We start from the raw sequence: 13,633 nt of genomic DNA, 5'->3' as shown, positions 1-13,633 counted from the left end.
GAGAGAGAGAGAGAGAGAGAGAGAGAGAGAGAGATGTAGACTTTGGGACAATGCAGAAAGTAGAACCCTACAAGGAGAGCAGCTTTCGTTTTTACCCTTTTTTTTTTTGTTGGTTCTTTTTCCTCTGAAATATGAAAAAGGCAGGACACGATGGAGAAGAAAAAAAAAGGCTTAGATGGACAAAGTGGCTGATTTTGTTGACTTAGAATTTATCACATTTTTTAAAATAATTAATTGGCAATGTTAAACCATTGTAAAATAATACAATACAAAATATATATATATCCACAATTGTACCAAAATTACGTGTGGGTATAGAAAACGTGTACCCAAAATATTCAACATCAAAATTATCAAAACCTATAACCTGGCTATGTATAGATGTACAGTTCCGTCACAGTGGATCCACATTATTCGTGATTTCATAACGATGAGGCCCCATAGAACAAAACGGACCACGCTGGAAAACATGTTTCTAAATTAAATAAATTCCCATGGCGGACCATATAGGACGTAAAAACTGATATCATTTCAATGGCGGAGAAGAGAAGAGTGTATGGAATGATAAGATTATTATTTATTTATTTATTTATTTATATAAAATTAATATTATATATTACCAATTATATATATATATATATATTCAAATAATAGATTCGTATAAGAACAACTCGTATGCATGTAATAATTTTCTCCTTTCCATCTCAAGTCAATGCTAAGTAAGCACATAATGATCTTCAACTTACTTGTTTTCGGAGAAAACCCTAATATGTTTAGCTGGATTTGCTTAGTGCAAATAAATAAATAAAATAACCAACTTGATTTAGTAATATCAAAACCGCGTTAGATACTGAGATTGGCAAGAAGATGGAACAATGAACATAGATATTTGCGACCAAACATGGTTTGTTATGTCGACGTACGTACGGAGAAACCTCGACATTTGCCAACCTCCTGTTTTTTCCTACAACCATTGCATGAACCGAGTCACATTACGTTCTTATTATCTGCCGCATTTAGAAGAAAACGTGTACAATCAACATTTACTATATATATATATATATATATATATATATATATATGTTTCCATGTACAATACAATATATAATATGTAGATTCTTAATGATCGTTTTGTGTATACGCCGAACAAAATTGTATCACAGATGCATATATATGATTCAAAGTAAAAATTTTTATTGAACCGCCTCATCGGATATGTGTAGATGAAATGCCTATATCTAAAAACTTTTAAATGTATGTTCATGTATGAACCAAGGAAAACGTTATAACTGTATCATCATACCATGATAGAACGATGATATAAATATGTCCACTCCTCTACACCAAGGGATTACAAGATTAACTAATGAGTATGCAAACCGTTTTTAATCTTTTTATTTGGATGTGTTTTCATTTCAGATTCAATCCGCTTTCTATTGGATTTGGGTTATTCAATTTCAAATCTTCGCTTTCATAACATTTTATTAGTTCTCATCGGTTTAGATTTAGCTCCGGTTAAGTCAAGTATGATTCAACTTAAACCGAATTTGATTCGGGTCAGGTTTTGTTTGTTCACGTACCAACGAAAACCTTCTGAGTGCGGCAGAGGCTTTCCCTTGCCCGAAAAAGGGCACGTCTCCGCCGCGTTCGCGTTCGGTCCGTGGGTGCGTACGGAACTGACCTTCTTTTTCTTCTTCTTTGTGGTGTTTTTGTTTTTCCTTTTACTAATTTCTCTCGCTTTCCTGCGTTTGGAAACGGTCATTGCCCGAGCTCGTCTTTCTCCTTCAAATCCCCTCAACAACCGTAATAATGGCGTCCATGTCTCCGCGTTAAGAGACCTACGTCAGTACGGTCTCCGTTTTTGCTTTCTCTTCAGATCTTGCGAGGCTCCGATCGATCCCAGCTCCTCTCGACATCGCCTCCGTACTCAGGTACATCCTCCGATCTCCGATTTCTGATTCCTCGATTCTTTCTTCGTTTGATTTGGTCGGTGTTACGAATCGGGAATGCGAGATCGCGTGCGTTTTAGTCGCCTGTCTCTTTTTATTTTGAAATTCTCTCAGTAGAACGATGTGTGGAAGCTGGGCTGGGTTTCGTCGCTGCGCTTGAATTTTCAGTTTCAGCTATGTTGTTTGAGTTTGTTCAGTAAGGTTTTTGACGGAAATGCTTCTGTTTTGTCTGAAAGATTGATCTAGAATGTTGGAGATGTTGTCGGTGGGACGACTTGGTTCACTGTTCCTCTGTCAGATTGAACTTCTTCTAGATTGCATCTACTGCTGCTTCCTGCGGTTGTAACTTTGGTTTCAAAAGCTTGTTAGCTAGTCCAGTTCTATAAAGTCCATTCACTTGTTTATTTATGTTTTTGTTGTTCGAGCAATGTGACCTTCTGTAGATTCAAATTCGACATCTAATGATCATATGGAACCCAGGGAATTTGGGGAAGATGCAGCACTCTCAAGTTACAATAGAGGACCAGTTAATGCTGAAAGCCATCAAAGAAGAATGCCCGTGGGAGAATCTCCCGAAACGGTTTCAGGCTACTCTTGGTTCTAAGGAAGAATGGCATAGAAGGTCAGTCTGTCTTACTGTTTTTGCCTGTTTTGGTTTTGCTAGAGTCATGGTTAGAGACTAGAGAGCTTGCGGTCTGTTTTATGTCTCTCTAAACATGGAAGTTTCCTCATGTCTTTCATGATCACAATACTGATTGCTTTGTATTGGTGTTGATATGCTCTATAGGATTGTTATATTTCACCTTTGTTGATGCTTTTATGCAGGGTCACTGAACATTGTATTAAGAAAAGGCTCCAATGGAATGTGTGTTTTGCTCGTAAAGTTTGCAAAGAAGGTGAATATTATGAAGAGATGATGCGTTACTTGCGAAAGAATCTGGCGGTGCGTGTTGTATCAAGATGTTTATTTTTAGTTATATTCTTAGTGTAGAGTTCGAAACGAATCTCTCAGCTTTTGCCTCTCTCTGTTTCTGTCGACACCTTCATCTTCTTTTATTTTGTGTTAATGGTTGATTCATCCTTTAGAAATAAACATTGATGACCCTGCATATTATAGAGAGGATGTAAAATTCTAGGCTTGATAAATTCTAGATGCTATCATCTGTGACAAAAATTTGCACGAATTTTATCTTGTGATATGCTGAAAGAACTGCTTCACAACCTAGATGAAAGGCTGAAGAATAGCAGATGGTTTTCTGTAACTCTGTTATTTCTCAGAAGTTCAGTTTGGCTTAATTGTCAGTTAAAATTACTTGCAGCTGTTTCCTTATCATCTTGCGGAGTATGTATGCCGTGTGATGAGGATATCACCCTTCAGATATTACTGTGATATGATATTTGAAGTCATGAGAAATGGTAAAATTGTTGTTTTACTTCAATCTTTTGCTTACTTTGAAGTTCTAGCTAGCTATTTAGTTATCCTCATTCCCTTTGATTTGGCACAGAGCAACCTTACGACAGTATCCCGAATTTCAGTGCGGCTGATGCTTTGCGGCTTACTGGAATAGGGAGAAATGAATTTATTGACATCATGAACAAATGCAAATCTAAGGTACTCGTTGTGTTTTATATTCCTAGAATCTTTTGACGTCATACTTTGTGATTTTCCTTTTGCTTTGACTACCAAACCAGAGAACCTGTTCCTGGAATGTTGGATAATCAAAGTTCAAAAAATTCTGGCTGGCATTTAGGTTTGGTTCATTTCTGGCACCATATTTCTGCTAAAAAAGATTTTTTGTTGTTGGAATCTGTACACTGTCTCAAGTCTATAAATGGAGATGTTGTAGCCTCTGTTATGTTCTTACCCTTTTCTTACCTATCTTGAGCTGTCCAGAAAATAATGTGGAAGCTGAACAAATCGATCGCAAAAGAATTCTTACCTACCCAACCTGTAGATTTCCCGATTGAGCCTTGGTGGGGAGTTTGCCTTGTCAACTTCACCATAGAAGAATTTAAGGTGATTTTAAGCTATCCTTTAATACTCTTTTTTATCTTAAAACAAATTTGACACATTACTAGTGAGTTCCCATAATCATCCAGCTCTTCCCTGTCCTATTAACCGAGTTTATTTTTCTCATTTTTTGCATAGAAACTCTCAGAAGAAGAGACGGCAACAATAGATAAAATCTGCAAGGAGGAAGCTAATGCCTATATCCTCTTTGATCCCGAAATCATTAAAGGGCTCTATCATAGAGGATTGATATACTTTGATGTTCCTGTCTATCCAGATGACCGTTTTAAAGGTGAGTTGTTTGTGCTCACTGATATATACTTTTTGTTTGTAGTCACTTCTATGTATTTTGGTGCTGGAGAATGTTGTTGTTTTGTCTGAGAAATCCAACTGCATGGCATAAGACTTCAAGAAAAGAGTAATAGCTGGCTCTTCATGTTACCAAATTCTTGATCATCTTGCCAATACAGTGTTTCATTTTAATTTGGGTCTTCCCCGATAAAGTATTTACTCACAACCCATATATCAAAGCTCTTAGATAATCTGTTATATTCTAGTTTTGTCTATTGAGAGATTGGAAGACTTCAGTGAGTGTGGGCTGTAGACACATGGCCTTTGCCTTCTTTGTTTCAGCTCTGAATTTGCCTTTGGATATTTCAGTTTCAAAGCTTGAGGGGTTCATTTCCAACAGGGAACAGTCTTATGAAGATCCTATCGAGGAGTAAGGAAGCTACTGTGCCACATGGAATCTTTACTCTTGCTTAGGATTTTAATCTACTCTTAACTTTATGTAATGCTCACTACATTTTTGCAGGCTACTCTATGCAGTTTTTGTTGTTTCAAATGAAAACTCAACTGTAGCAGAGCTGGCATCCACTTTGCAAGCTGATCTTGCTCAATTACAAGCTGCTGCATCTTTCGTTTGCCGGTTGGGATGGGCTGTAAAATTAATCGATCCAGCTTCTGTACTTCACGACAAGGCTATGCCTGGATCTCCACGAGCCATTCTTACTGAAGAAGAAGAAGCATCTCGTGCTAGTGTAAGCTCTGCGTACACATCTGCCGATGGTGAGGCTCCTCAACATGAAGATAATCTAGGGACGGAAAATGCTGGATCACATTCCAGTCATGTTCGGGTTGCTTTCATAGTGGATGCTAACATAACATCCTATCTAATGATGGGCTCTGTTTCACCAGGTATTGTTTTGTAATGCTATTGGACCTCAAAATTCTAAATTTTCACAGCCCAAATAAATGTCCTTGTAAAGGAACCAGGTTTCCATACTCTTCTAATGTTTTTCAACCATTCATGTTTCTTTGTAGGTTTGAAATCTCATGCTGTAACACTCTATGAAGCGGGAAAACTTGGTCATGCCAGCATTCCGGACCTTTGTCAGGATTTGAGCACATTAGAGGGAGCAAAATTTGAGGGTGAACTTCAGGAATTCGCTAATCATGCCTTCAGCCTTCGCTGTGTCCTGGAATGTTTAATATCTGGTGGAGTCTCTACTGATACAACAGTTGATAAGATGGGTTCTGGATCTTTAAGCAATGATGAAGCTATCACTCTTCTGGCCGATGTTAGTTTGACTGATAATTCTGGAGATACTTTAAGGGGCACAGCTAGCCACAATAGTGAGGCTTCCATGGATTCAGATGCCCCTCAAAAGGATCTCATGTCAACAGAGTCAGCTCCTGAAAATACTGAAAATGAAACAGCTTCTACTGCACCATCTGTCGATGCTGCTGCCGTATCTGAAGTCTCTAGATCTGACTCTGAGGTCTCTAGATCTGACTCAACCCTACAGAGCGATGGGAAGGCAATCCCAATCGAGGGGCTTGACACCACAAAAGGAAACAAGAGAAAGAGGAAGAGATATCGTGTGGATATTCTCCGTTGTGAAAGTTTGGCTTCTCTATCACTTGCTACTCTGGATAGGCTATTCAGCCGTGACTATGATATTGTTGTTTCAATGGTTCCTCTTCCACTTACATCTGTCCTTCCTGGTCCTTCAGGCCCCATTCATTTCGGCCCCCCTTCCCATTCATCAATGACGCAATGGATGAAACTGGTACTGTATTCAACTGTGGGCACTGGGCCTTTATCAGTTATTTTGATGAAAGGGCAATGTCTACGTATGCTTCCCGCTCCGCTAGCTGGTTGTGAGAAAGCCCTCATTTGGTCATGGGATGGATCTTCGGTTGGAGGTTTGGGTAACAAATTTGAGGGGAACTTGGTGAAGGGAAATATACTGTTGCACTGTTTGAATTCCCTCCTCAAATGCTCAGCCGTGCTGGTTCAACCTCTTAGCAAGTATGATCTTGATGACTCTGGGAGAGTCGTTACTTTGGATATACCGTTACCGCTGAAGAATTCTGATGGTTCCATTCCTCATTTTGGCGATGAATTGGGACTCCCCCCTGAGGAACATACTAAGTTAAACTCTCTCTTGACTAATCTGGCGAATAACATGGAATTGTGGACAGTTGGGTATATTCGCTTACTGAAACTCTTCAAAGAAAGAGAGTCAGATTACTTTTCCTCGGATGATGAGAAGTATGAATGGGTCCCTTTAAGCGTGGAGTTTGGTGTGCCACTTTTCAGTCCGAAGCTATGCAACATTATTTGTAAAAGGATCGTGTCGTCAGAGCTACTTCAAGCAGATTCGCTTACGGAACAACACGATGCAATGCAATGCCTAAGGAAAAGGCTGAGAGATATCTGTGCACAGTACCAAGCAACAGGTCCAGTTGCCAAACTTCTTTACCAGAAAGAACAAGCAAAGGACAATTCCCGAAAGCTTATGAATTATGCAAGTGGAAGGTGGAACCCTCTTGTGGATCCTTCTTCACCTATTTCAGGAGCCATGAGCGAGTATCAGAGGTTGAAACTAGCAAATCGCCAACGTTGCCGGACTGAAGTTCTGAGCTTTGATGGCAGCATCCTTAGGTTAGTTTAATTTCCTACATTTTTCCATCTTGGTTTCTCCTTATCCTCTTTTTGCCCTTTGCTGTATATAGCTCACGTCTTTGTCTGCATATTGTGTTAAAACCCAAATTAAAGTAGAAAAGTAGGCAAAAGTAAAGGAATCACTTGAAATGGAAAATGGGACGGGGGATAACAGTAAACAATGCGGCGTACATATACGTATAGATTTTCCATTATGTTTTGAGGTTGTCTTGAGATGTTTCCGCTGGAGCAAAACTTTCTTCAAAAGAGATAACGGATGGGAAATTGACCCATTTTTTGCAGACATAATTTCATATTCTCATTTATAATCTGGATTTTTTTTCTTCTTGAACGATGCTTGCAGATCCTATGCCTTGACCCCTGTATATGAAGCTGCCACTAGACCCATTGACGAGAGTACACCCGCAAGTACAACAAAAGTGGATTCCGATGAAGCAGACAGCCGAGAAGTGATTCTTCCAGGCCTCAACCTTCTGTACGACGGTTCAGAGTTGCGACCATTCGAGATAGGTGCTTGCTTGCAGGCTCGACAACCAGTAGCCTTGATAGCAGAAGCAGCTTCAGCATCTGCATCCCTTGCCCCGAAGTAGATATTCCCGCAAGAGATTCATCCCGATTTCATCTGCGTTGCCCTTTCGGCCCGCCTCTCTGTCCTCTTATTTCATTTCCTTCCCTTTTAAGAGATCAACGCTGAATGAACGAGCAAAGGTAAACCTCGATTCGAGTCTATTGTTCTTTCCATGTCCATCTCCGTCCAAACTTAGAAAGGTTGATGGGCTTATACACATGAAGAAGCATTCCACATTGCTGGTGAGTTACATTAAGTTGGGCATTCAAAAGAAGAGGCAAAGGGCAACATTCCACAAGGGACATATATACTTATATGCGTTGAATCCTCGATGCTACAGTTTCCTATGCCTGGTTTCCTTGGTGAATGTATGTATACATCATTTGATGAATTTTCTTTGTAAAAGCCCAGGAAATTTTACCGACAGTCGGGAAAGGCTGTCATTTGCGGATGGGACTGGTGGTTTTGATAGGAATTGTTTGTTTTTTTAAAGCTCCTTGCCGGTTGTTAATGGCAGGAATCGGATTTACGGATTTGGATTCAGATTAAATCGGATTTTTCAAGTAAATAGTCCAAATAATAAGATATGAAAGATATTTTCCCGGGAAAATGACAAAGCCGAGAAAATCTTCGAGAAAAAGCAATAATGCAAATCCACGGGAGTCGCGCTTCCGTTCACGTGGCAGACACCGGGATGACCTGATCGAAACTCATCGTTGCTACTCCCTAAGAAAACCCTTTCTCTCTCTCTTTCGCTCCAAAACAGAGCGAAGAATCTCAGTTTGAAACAGTGAAAAAGCAGGATTCGAAGATCCGATCATCTAAGAAGAAGTGGATGAAAGATGCTTCTTATCTCTCCTTCTCCTTCCTCCTGCTCCGCTGAGTTCCGTACACTTCCTCCGTCACTCTCCTCCTTCTCCGGCGTCCTTCCGATGGGGTGAGTTATTTTCCGCTCTCTTCCCTTTGTTCCTCTGTTTTTTTTTTTCCTTTCAAATTTTGAATCTCGACTTCAAATTCTGATTCATTTTTTCTTGTGATCCGGCCTTGTAGATTGAAAATAAGCAGGAAGGTGACTGGAGCTGTCGATGGTCGAGTTTTCTCCCGTAAGGCGAGTCTTGTTCAGATTTCTCAGTCCCATTTTCTGGTTTCGTGGTCTATGTCAGGAACCGAATTATATGATCTGAATTGTTTCATCGTAGGTAGATTAGGGACCGTCCGACACTTAAGGTATATTCTCGTCAAGCTCAAGAACCTGTGGTGGAGGTAAAGTTTTGATCAACCCGTTGGAGTACGTGTTTATGAAACCTTGGACATGGATTTGATGGATGCTTCTGTGTAATTCTAGGAAGAAGCATCTCCAATGGCTGAGACCAGACAACCCTTCATTGTTTCTCCTGGTCAGGCACTTCCTCTTGGTGTGTCGGAAGTTGGCAACGGGATAAACTTTGCCCTGTTTTCTCAGAATGCCACTTCTGTGACACTCTGCTTATCACTTCCCAAGAGGTATCAAATGTGTTTTCTTTCCTCTGGTACTTAGTTGATTGGTTTGTGTAACTGACAATGAAGGCAATTCCATTGGATATGTTTACGTTTTCTTTTCAAATGGATTTACGTCGTTTTTCGATGCAACTTTTTTTTTTCTGTAGTGAGCTGGTTTAGCCTTATTGTTTTGACAGTTCATACTATCCATATAGTGTTTTGATTACTGTACTTGAACTTTTTCTTTCTATATTTCCTGATACTTGTTCAATGTTGTTTTGATCTTGCCAATTTATTTTGTTTCTTTCTCGTGCTTATTTGATGCTGTTTTGATCTTAGCAATTTATTTTCCAGGAGCAAGGAAGATGCCAATGACGATAGCATGATTGAGTTCGTTTTGGATCCCAACACAAATAAGACCGGAGATACTTGGCACATGTGTGTTGAGGTAGTATCAGACATTGAAACACTCCTATATGAGTACTTGCTCTCTCTGAATATAAACTCGTGAAGAACTTCCCATTATGCTAGGAGTTGCCTAGGAGCAATGTACTGTACGGTTACCGTATTGATGGTCCTAGAGAATGGAAACAAGGGCATCGGTTTGACAGCAGCATTGTGCTTTTAGATCCTTATGCAAAGCTAGTACAGGGTCGCTCTTTTTTCGGAGATCGCAGCCAGAAGTTTGCCAAATTTCTTGGAACTTATGATTTTGAGAGTTCATCTTTCGAATGGGGAGATGACTACAAGTTCCCTAGCATACCTGAGGTACAAATTTCATTTATCTCATTCATGACAACTAATAATGTATTTCTTTTTCTGGCTTTGGATGATAGAATTTGCATTCTTTGAGTGTTCTGGTCTCTGGCAAAATTTTGGAAGATTTCTTTTAATCTTCTGCTACTTGTTTACAGAAGGATCTTATTATATATGAAATGAATGTTCGCGCATTTACGGTTGATGAATCTAGTGGGTTGGATCCGGATGTTCGTGGCAGTTATCTTGGTGTCATTGAGAAGGTAATTATATTTTAGCTCAAAACTATATTGAGATGCTGAAACGGTTGTACACTCCATTCTTACCTCCAATCGGGCCATTATAAAAAATACCCTTATTTTGCTATTTTTACTTCAACATATACCTTTTTTCAGTTGTGACCATGTGACCCGAAATATAGTGTAGTCACATGTTGATCTCATTACTCATAATGTTAAATTTATGATGTTTTAATCAAATAATTAGTAAGATATATAAAGTATGAACATAATGAATTAGTGTGATCACCATAAATTTAACGTTATAATCAATAAAATCAAAATGTGACCACACTGTATTTTGGGTCATATGGATCACATGGTCACATTAAGGAGAAAGGTATATATTGAAATAAAAATAGCAAAATAATGGTATTTTTGATATAATGCCCCTCCAATCAGCACCAGCGTTGGAAGTAAAAGATGTTAAATTATTCAGCATTGGTAGTAATGCATAGAAATTACATTTGCTGTTTATGTTTATGTGCATGTACTTTTATATCTCACTCTTATTTCTTTTCTTCAAAGATTCCCCACCTTTTAGATCTGGGAATCAATGCAGTGGAATTATTGCCAGTCTTTGAGTTCGATGAATTGGAGCTTCAGAGGCGCCCTAACCCTAGAGATCACATGGTGACCATGAGCTAGCTGTTTGCATGTTTTTGTATTTCCAAGTATTGAATGTTGGAGATCTCATTTGTAGCTGTGGTATCAATGTAAATCTCATCTCTCAGTTGGAATTGATTTTTTCAATAGTGATTCCACATATATTCTTTTGCTAGGTTAATACATGGGGTTATTCGACAATTAACTTCTTTTCTCCGATGAGCCGTTATGCGTGTGGTGGTGGAGGACCTGTTAAAGCTTCACAAGAGTTCAAAGAAATGGTTAAAGCCTTACATTCTGCTGGTATAGAGGTATCCAATGTCCTTTTCTTGCCATATGTCCTTTGAGGATCTCTTTTCTTTCTCTTATAGTTTACGTGATGTGTTGATGTCACAGTAAGCAGAGTATTTTCTTACACTGATAATGAATTTGTCTCTGCAGGTCATTTTGGACGTTGTTTATAATCATACCAATGAAGCAGATGATAAACACCCTTATACGACTTCATTTCGTGGCATTGACAATAAGGTGTGTGATAAGAATCCTGATCTTTATTTTCACCAGATTTTGCTTTTGCAATCTATAAACTTCAAATCATGAATCTTTTCTGCAGGTTTATTACATGCTTGATTCAAATAGTCAATTGCTTAACTTCTCCGGCTGTGGTAATCCACTTTAAAGCATATCTCTGAGGCTAGCACTTTGAATAATTCCATATTTTCAATCAAAGCTAATTTTCAGTTAGCTGCAATATCTCCTTAGATAACTTGTTTCCTGTTTGCAGGGAACACTCTGAACTGTAACCATCCTATTGTTATGGAGCTTATACTAAACAGCTTAAGGCACTGGTAACGGACAAAATCCATGACAACCCTATATACATTGAAGACTCTTACTTATATATGATCAAATCCCTTGATGTGTATCGCGAGCTATCTGAATGGATGGCTCTTAGCTTTGTTTTTTCCCTTCTTCGATGACTACTGGTTCTCTCCTTTTTTTTTTCCAACTGCAGGGTCACGGAATATCATGTGGATGGATTCCGTTTTGATCTTGCTAGTGTCCTTTGCCGAGGAATAGATGGATCTCCTCTCAGTGCTCCGCCTCTTATAAGGGTGGGTTTCTAGTTATATGCTTTGTGCATGCATTTCCATGTAATCAGACTAAATGGTTGCCACTGCACATGCTTATCTGAAAGTTTCATATCCAACCAGGCAATTGCGAAGGATTCCATTCTGTCAAGATGTAAAATAATTGCAGAGCCTTGGGATTGCGGGGGATTATATCTCGTCGGAAGTTTTCCCAATTGGGATAGGTAACTATTAGCTTCTTTATTAAAGCTTATTCTGAACTTGATGCCTGTAAAATCTTATACTTGAGTGGTTTCCTCTCGAACTCCTGCAATTAGCAACAATACGTGTTCTGAAAGTATACGACTCCCGAGGTTTCTGTATTCAGGTGGGCTGAATGGAATGGAAAGTACCGAGATGACATTAGAAGATTTATCAAGGTACACACTATTGTAGTATTTGACATGCTCTCTTCAAACAGACAAAAATAATTGCAGAAACATGCTGATGTTATGGATATTTCTAGGGTGACTCTGGTGTGAAAGGAAGTTTTGCTACCCGTGTTTCCGGCTCTTCTGATCTTTACATGGTGAGAATCATAAAATGAAGTCACTAATTATAGCACTACTGTTGCTTGGAACCTTTTTCACGGAATTTATAGATGTTGTAGCTGCAATAAACTCTGAGGAAGTTTTACGATGTATTCACATTCCGTCTCCTGTTTATAGGTCAACCAGCGCAAGCCTTACCACAGTATAAATTTTGTGATAGCACATGATGGATTCACATTGCGGGATCTTGTTTCGTACAATCTTAAGGTAATTTCATTTCCATTGTATCAATTTGAGGCTTGGATGATTCTGCAGTTTATGTATTTGTTGTCTTTGTAGCATAACGAGGCAAATGGAGAAGGAGGAAACGATGGATGTAATGATAACTTTAGCTGGAACTGCGGTTTCGAAGGTGAAATCTTAAACCTCACATAACAGCACTGAATTTAGGGTCTTACATAAGATCTTGTTACTGAGATCCCGATTTTTATACTTGTTTCTTGACAGGGGAAACCAACGATGCTCAAATCAAAGCTTTGCGTACTCGGCAGATGAAGAATTTTCATTTGGCATTGATGATATCTCAGGTAATTTAAGCTAAAATCTTAAACTGATATCTCGTTTTTGCAATGATTGAAAGTTTGTAACTTTGAAAAATGATCAGGGAACCCCAATGATGCTAATGGGGGATGAATACGGGCATACTCGTTATGGTAACAACAACAGCTATGGACATGACACCGCCATTAACAATTTCCAATGGGAGGAGGCAAGTCGCATCTCGTGGAACTTTCTTCTTTGTTACACAGAGTAGTTATTATCTATTTCTCCTGACTGTTGAATCCTCTTCTTGTTTGATCCAGCTTGATGCAAAGAAGAGGAACCATTTCAGGTTCTTCTCAGAGGTGAATAAGTTCCGACAATCACGCGACGTATTCAAGCATGAAAATTTCCTCGGCAAAGTAAAATTCTTCTCGCATTTACACATTTTCCATAGTTTGAATGCCAATGGGATGATTGATTAACGCATACCGTTTGGTCACAGGGCGATGTTACATGGCATGAAGACAACTGGGACAACCCGGAAAGCAAGTTCCTCGCATTCACGTGAGAAATATGTCATCAGTTCCTTCTATAGATGTATAACTGTGGGTTTTAGGTGTGGGCACGGGTAGGGATTCAATTTTTTTAGTGTATTTGATCTAGGCCTCGTTGTCTCGGGTTTATCGCTCAGGCCATCCCATCTTGACCACACGAGAGAGAGTTGGGTATCCGCTGGATACCCGGCCGATGAGAGGACAAGGTGGTGTGGTCCAATAAGGTGAAGGGGCGATGAAAGATTTACCTGAGGTCCTAGGAGTGACTGGCGACTGGGGGGGGGGGGGGGGGCGGGG

At 39.4% G+C, this 13,633-nt stretch overlaps 2 protein-coding genes across 6 annotated transcripts in view; both read left to right on the top strand.

The window, feature by feature from the left end:
• The first annotated feature begins 1,663 nt into the window (after positions 1–1,663).
• On the top strand, positions 1,664–7,995 carry LOC104816596 (protein FAM91A1). Of its 3 annotated transcripts, XM_010545502.2 has the most exons (11): positions 1,664–1,931; positions 2,430–2,571; positions 2,775–2,892; positions 3,269–3,365; positions 3,455–3,561; positions 3,844–3,966; positions 4,099–4,252; positions 4,621–4,681; positions 4,775–5,157; positions 5,284–6,910; positions 7,275–7,995. In XM_010545502.2, exons 2-11 carry the CDS (start codon positions 2,444–2,446, stop codon positions 7,519–7,521), a joined length of 3,045 nt encoding a protein of 1,014 aa, XP_010543804.1. In that variant the 5' UTR covers positions 1,664–1,931; positions 2,430–2,443; the 3' UTR covers positions 7,522–7,995. The 3 variants fall into 3 exon arrangements, with proteins under 3 accessions (XP_010543804.1, XP_010543813.1, XP_010543817.1); XM_010545511.1 differs by lacking the exon at positions 1,664–1,931 and having other exon boundaries at positions 2,488–2,571; positions 2,775–2,845; XM_010545515.2 differs by lacking the exons at positions 1,664–1,931; positions 2,430–2,571; positions 2,775–2,892; positions 3,269–3,365; positions 3,455–3,561 and adding an exon at positions 3,597–3,700.
• A 143-nt stretch (positions 7,996–8,138) lies between these two features.
• The window catches only part of LOC104816575 (isoamylase 3, chloroplastic), a 6,292-nt gene continuing 797 nt past the window's right edge, over positions 8,139–13,633 (top strand). The window contains exons 1-22 of one of the 3 annotated variants that reach the window (XM_010545463.2): positions 8,140–8,436; positions 8,550–8,607; positions 8,703–8,762; positions 8,845–9,002; positions 9,318–9,426; positions 9,510–9,746; positions 9,893–9,997; positions 10,541–10,645; positions 10,795–10,929; positions 11,060–11,146; positions 11,232–11,283; positions 11,403–11,466; positions 11,634–11,733; positions 11,833–11,933; positions 12,077–12,128; positions 12,215–12,277; positions 12,417–12,506; positions 12,579–12,651; positions 12,747–12,826; positions 12,904–13,008; positions 13,103–13,201; positions 13,285–13,346. In XM_010545463.2, coding sequence (XP_010543765.1) covers positions 8,342–8,436; positions 8,550–8,607; positions 8,703–8,762; positions 8,845–9,002; positions 9,318–9,426; positions 9,510–9,746; positions 9,893–9,997; positions 10,541–10,645; positions 10,795–10,929; positions 11,060–11,146; positions 11,232–11,283; positions 11,403–11,466; positions 11,634–11,733; positions 11,833–11,933; positions 12,077–12,128; positions 12,215–12,277; positions 12,417–12,506; positions 12,579–12,651; positions 12,747–12,826; positions 12,904–13,008; positions 13,103–13,201; positions 13,285–13,346 — 2,090 coding nt within the window. In that variant the 5' untranslated portion in view covers positions 8,140–8,341. Of the gene's footprint in view, positions 8,437–8,549; positions 8,608–8,702; positions 8,763–8,844; positions 9,003–9,317; positions 9,427–9,509; positions 9,747–9,892; positions 9,998–10,540; positions 10,646–10,794; positions 10,930–11,059; positions 11,147–11,231; positions 11,284–11,402; positions 11,467–11,633; positions 11,734–11,832; positions 11,934–12,076; positions 12,129–12,214; positions 12,278–12,416; positions 12,507–12,578; positions 12,652–12,746; positions 12,827–12,903; positions 13,009–13,102; positions 13,202–13,284; positions 13,347–13,633 lie in introns of all 3 variants that reach the window. The other 2 variants (XM_010545471.2, XM_010545480.2) reach the window with 2 other exon arrangements.

This window comes from Tarenaya hassleriana, unplaced genomic scaffold (genome assembly GCF_000463585.1).
Source record: "Tarenaya hassleriana unplaced genomic scaffold, ASM46358v1 Cleome1, whole genome shotgun sequence".
Taxonomy (NCBI): Eukaryota; Viridiplantae; Streptophyta; class Magnoliopsida; order Brassicales; family Cleomaceae; genus Tarenaya; species Tarenaya hassleriana.
The sequence above is the reverse complement of the archived record's forward strand: the minus strand, read 5'-3'. Positions and strand labels throughout refer to the sequence as shown.

Bases quoted from the DNA above. Each gene is read 5' to 3' on its own strand.
- LOC104816596 (XM_010545502.2), top strand. From the start codon at position 2,444: ATGCAGCACTCTCAAGTTACAATAGAGGACCAGTTAATGCTGAAAGCC. The intron at 2,572-2,774 runs GTCAGTCTGTCT...GCTTTTATGCAG, and splicing joins AAGGAAGAATGGCATAGAAG to GGTCACTGAACATTGTATTA. The intron at 3,366-3,454 runs GTAAAATTGTTG...GATTTGGCACAG, and splicing joins ATTTGAAGTCATGAGAAATG to AGCAACCTTACGACAGTATC.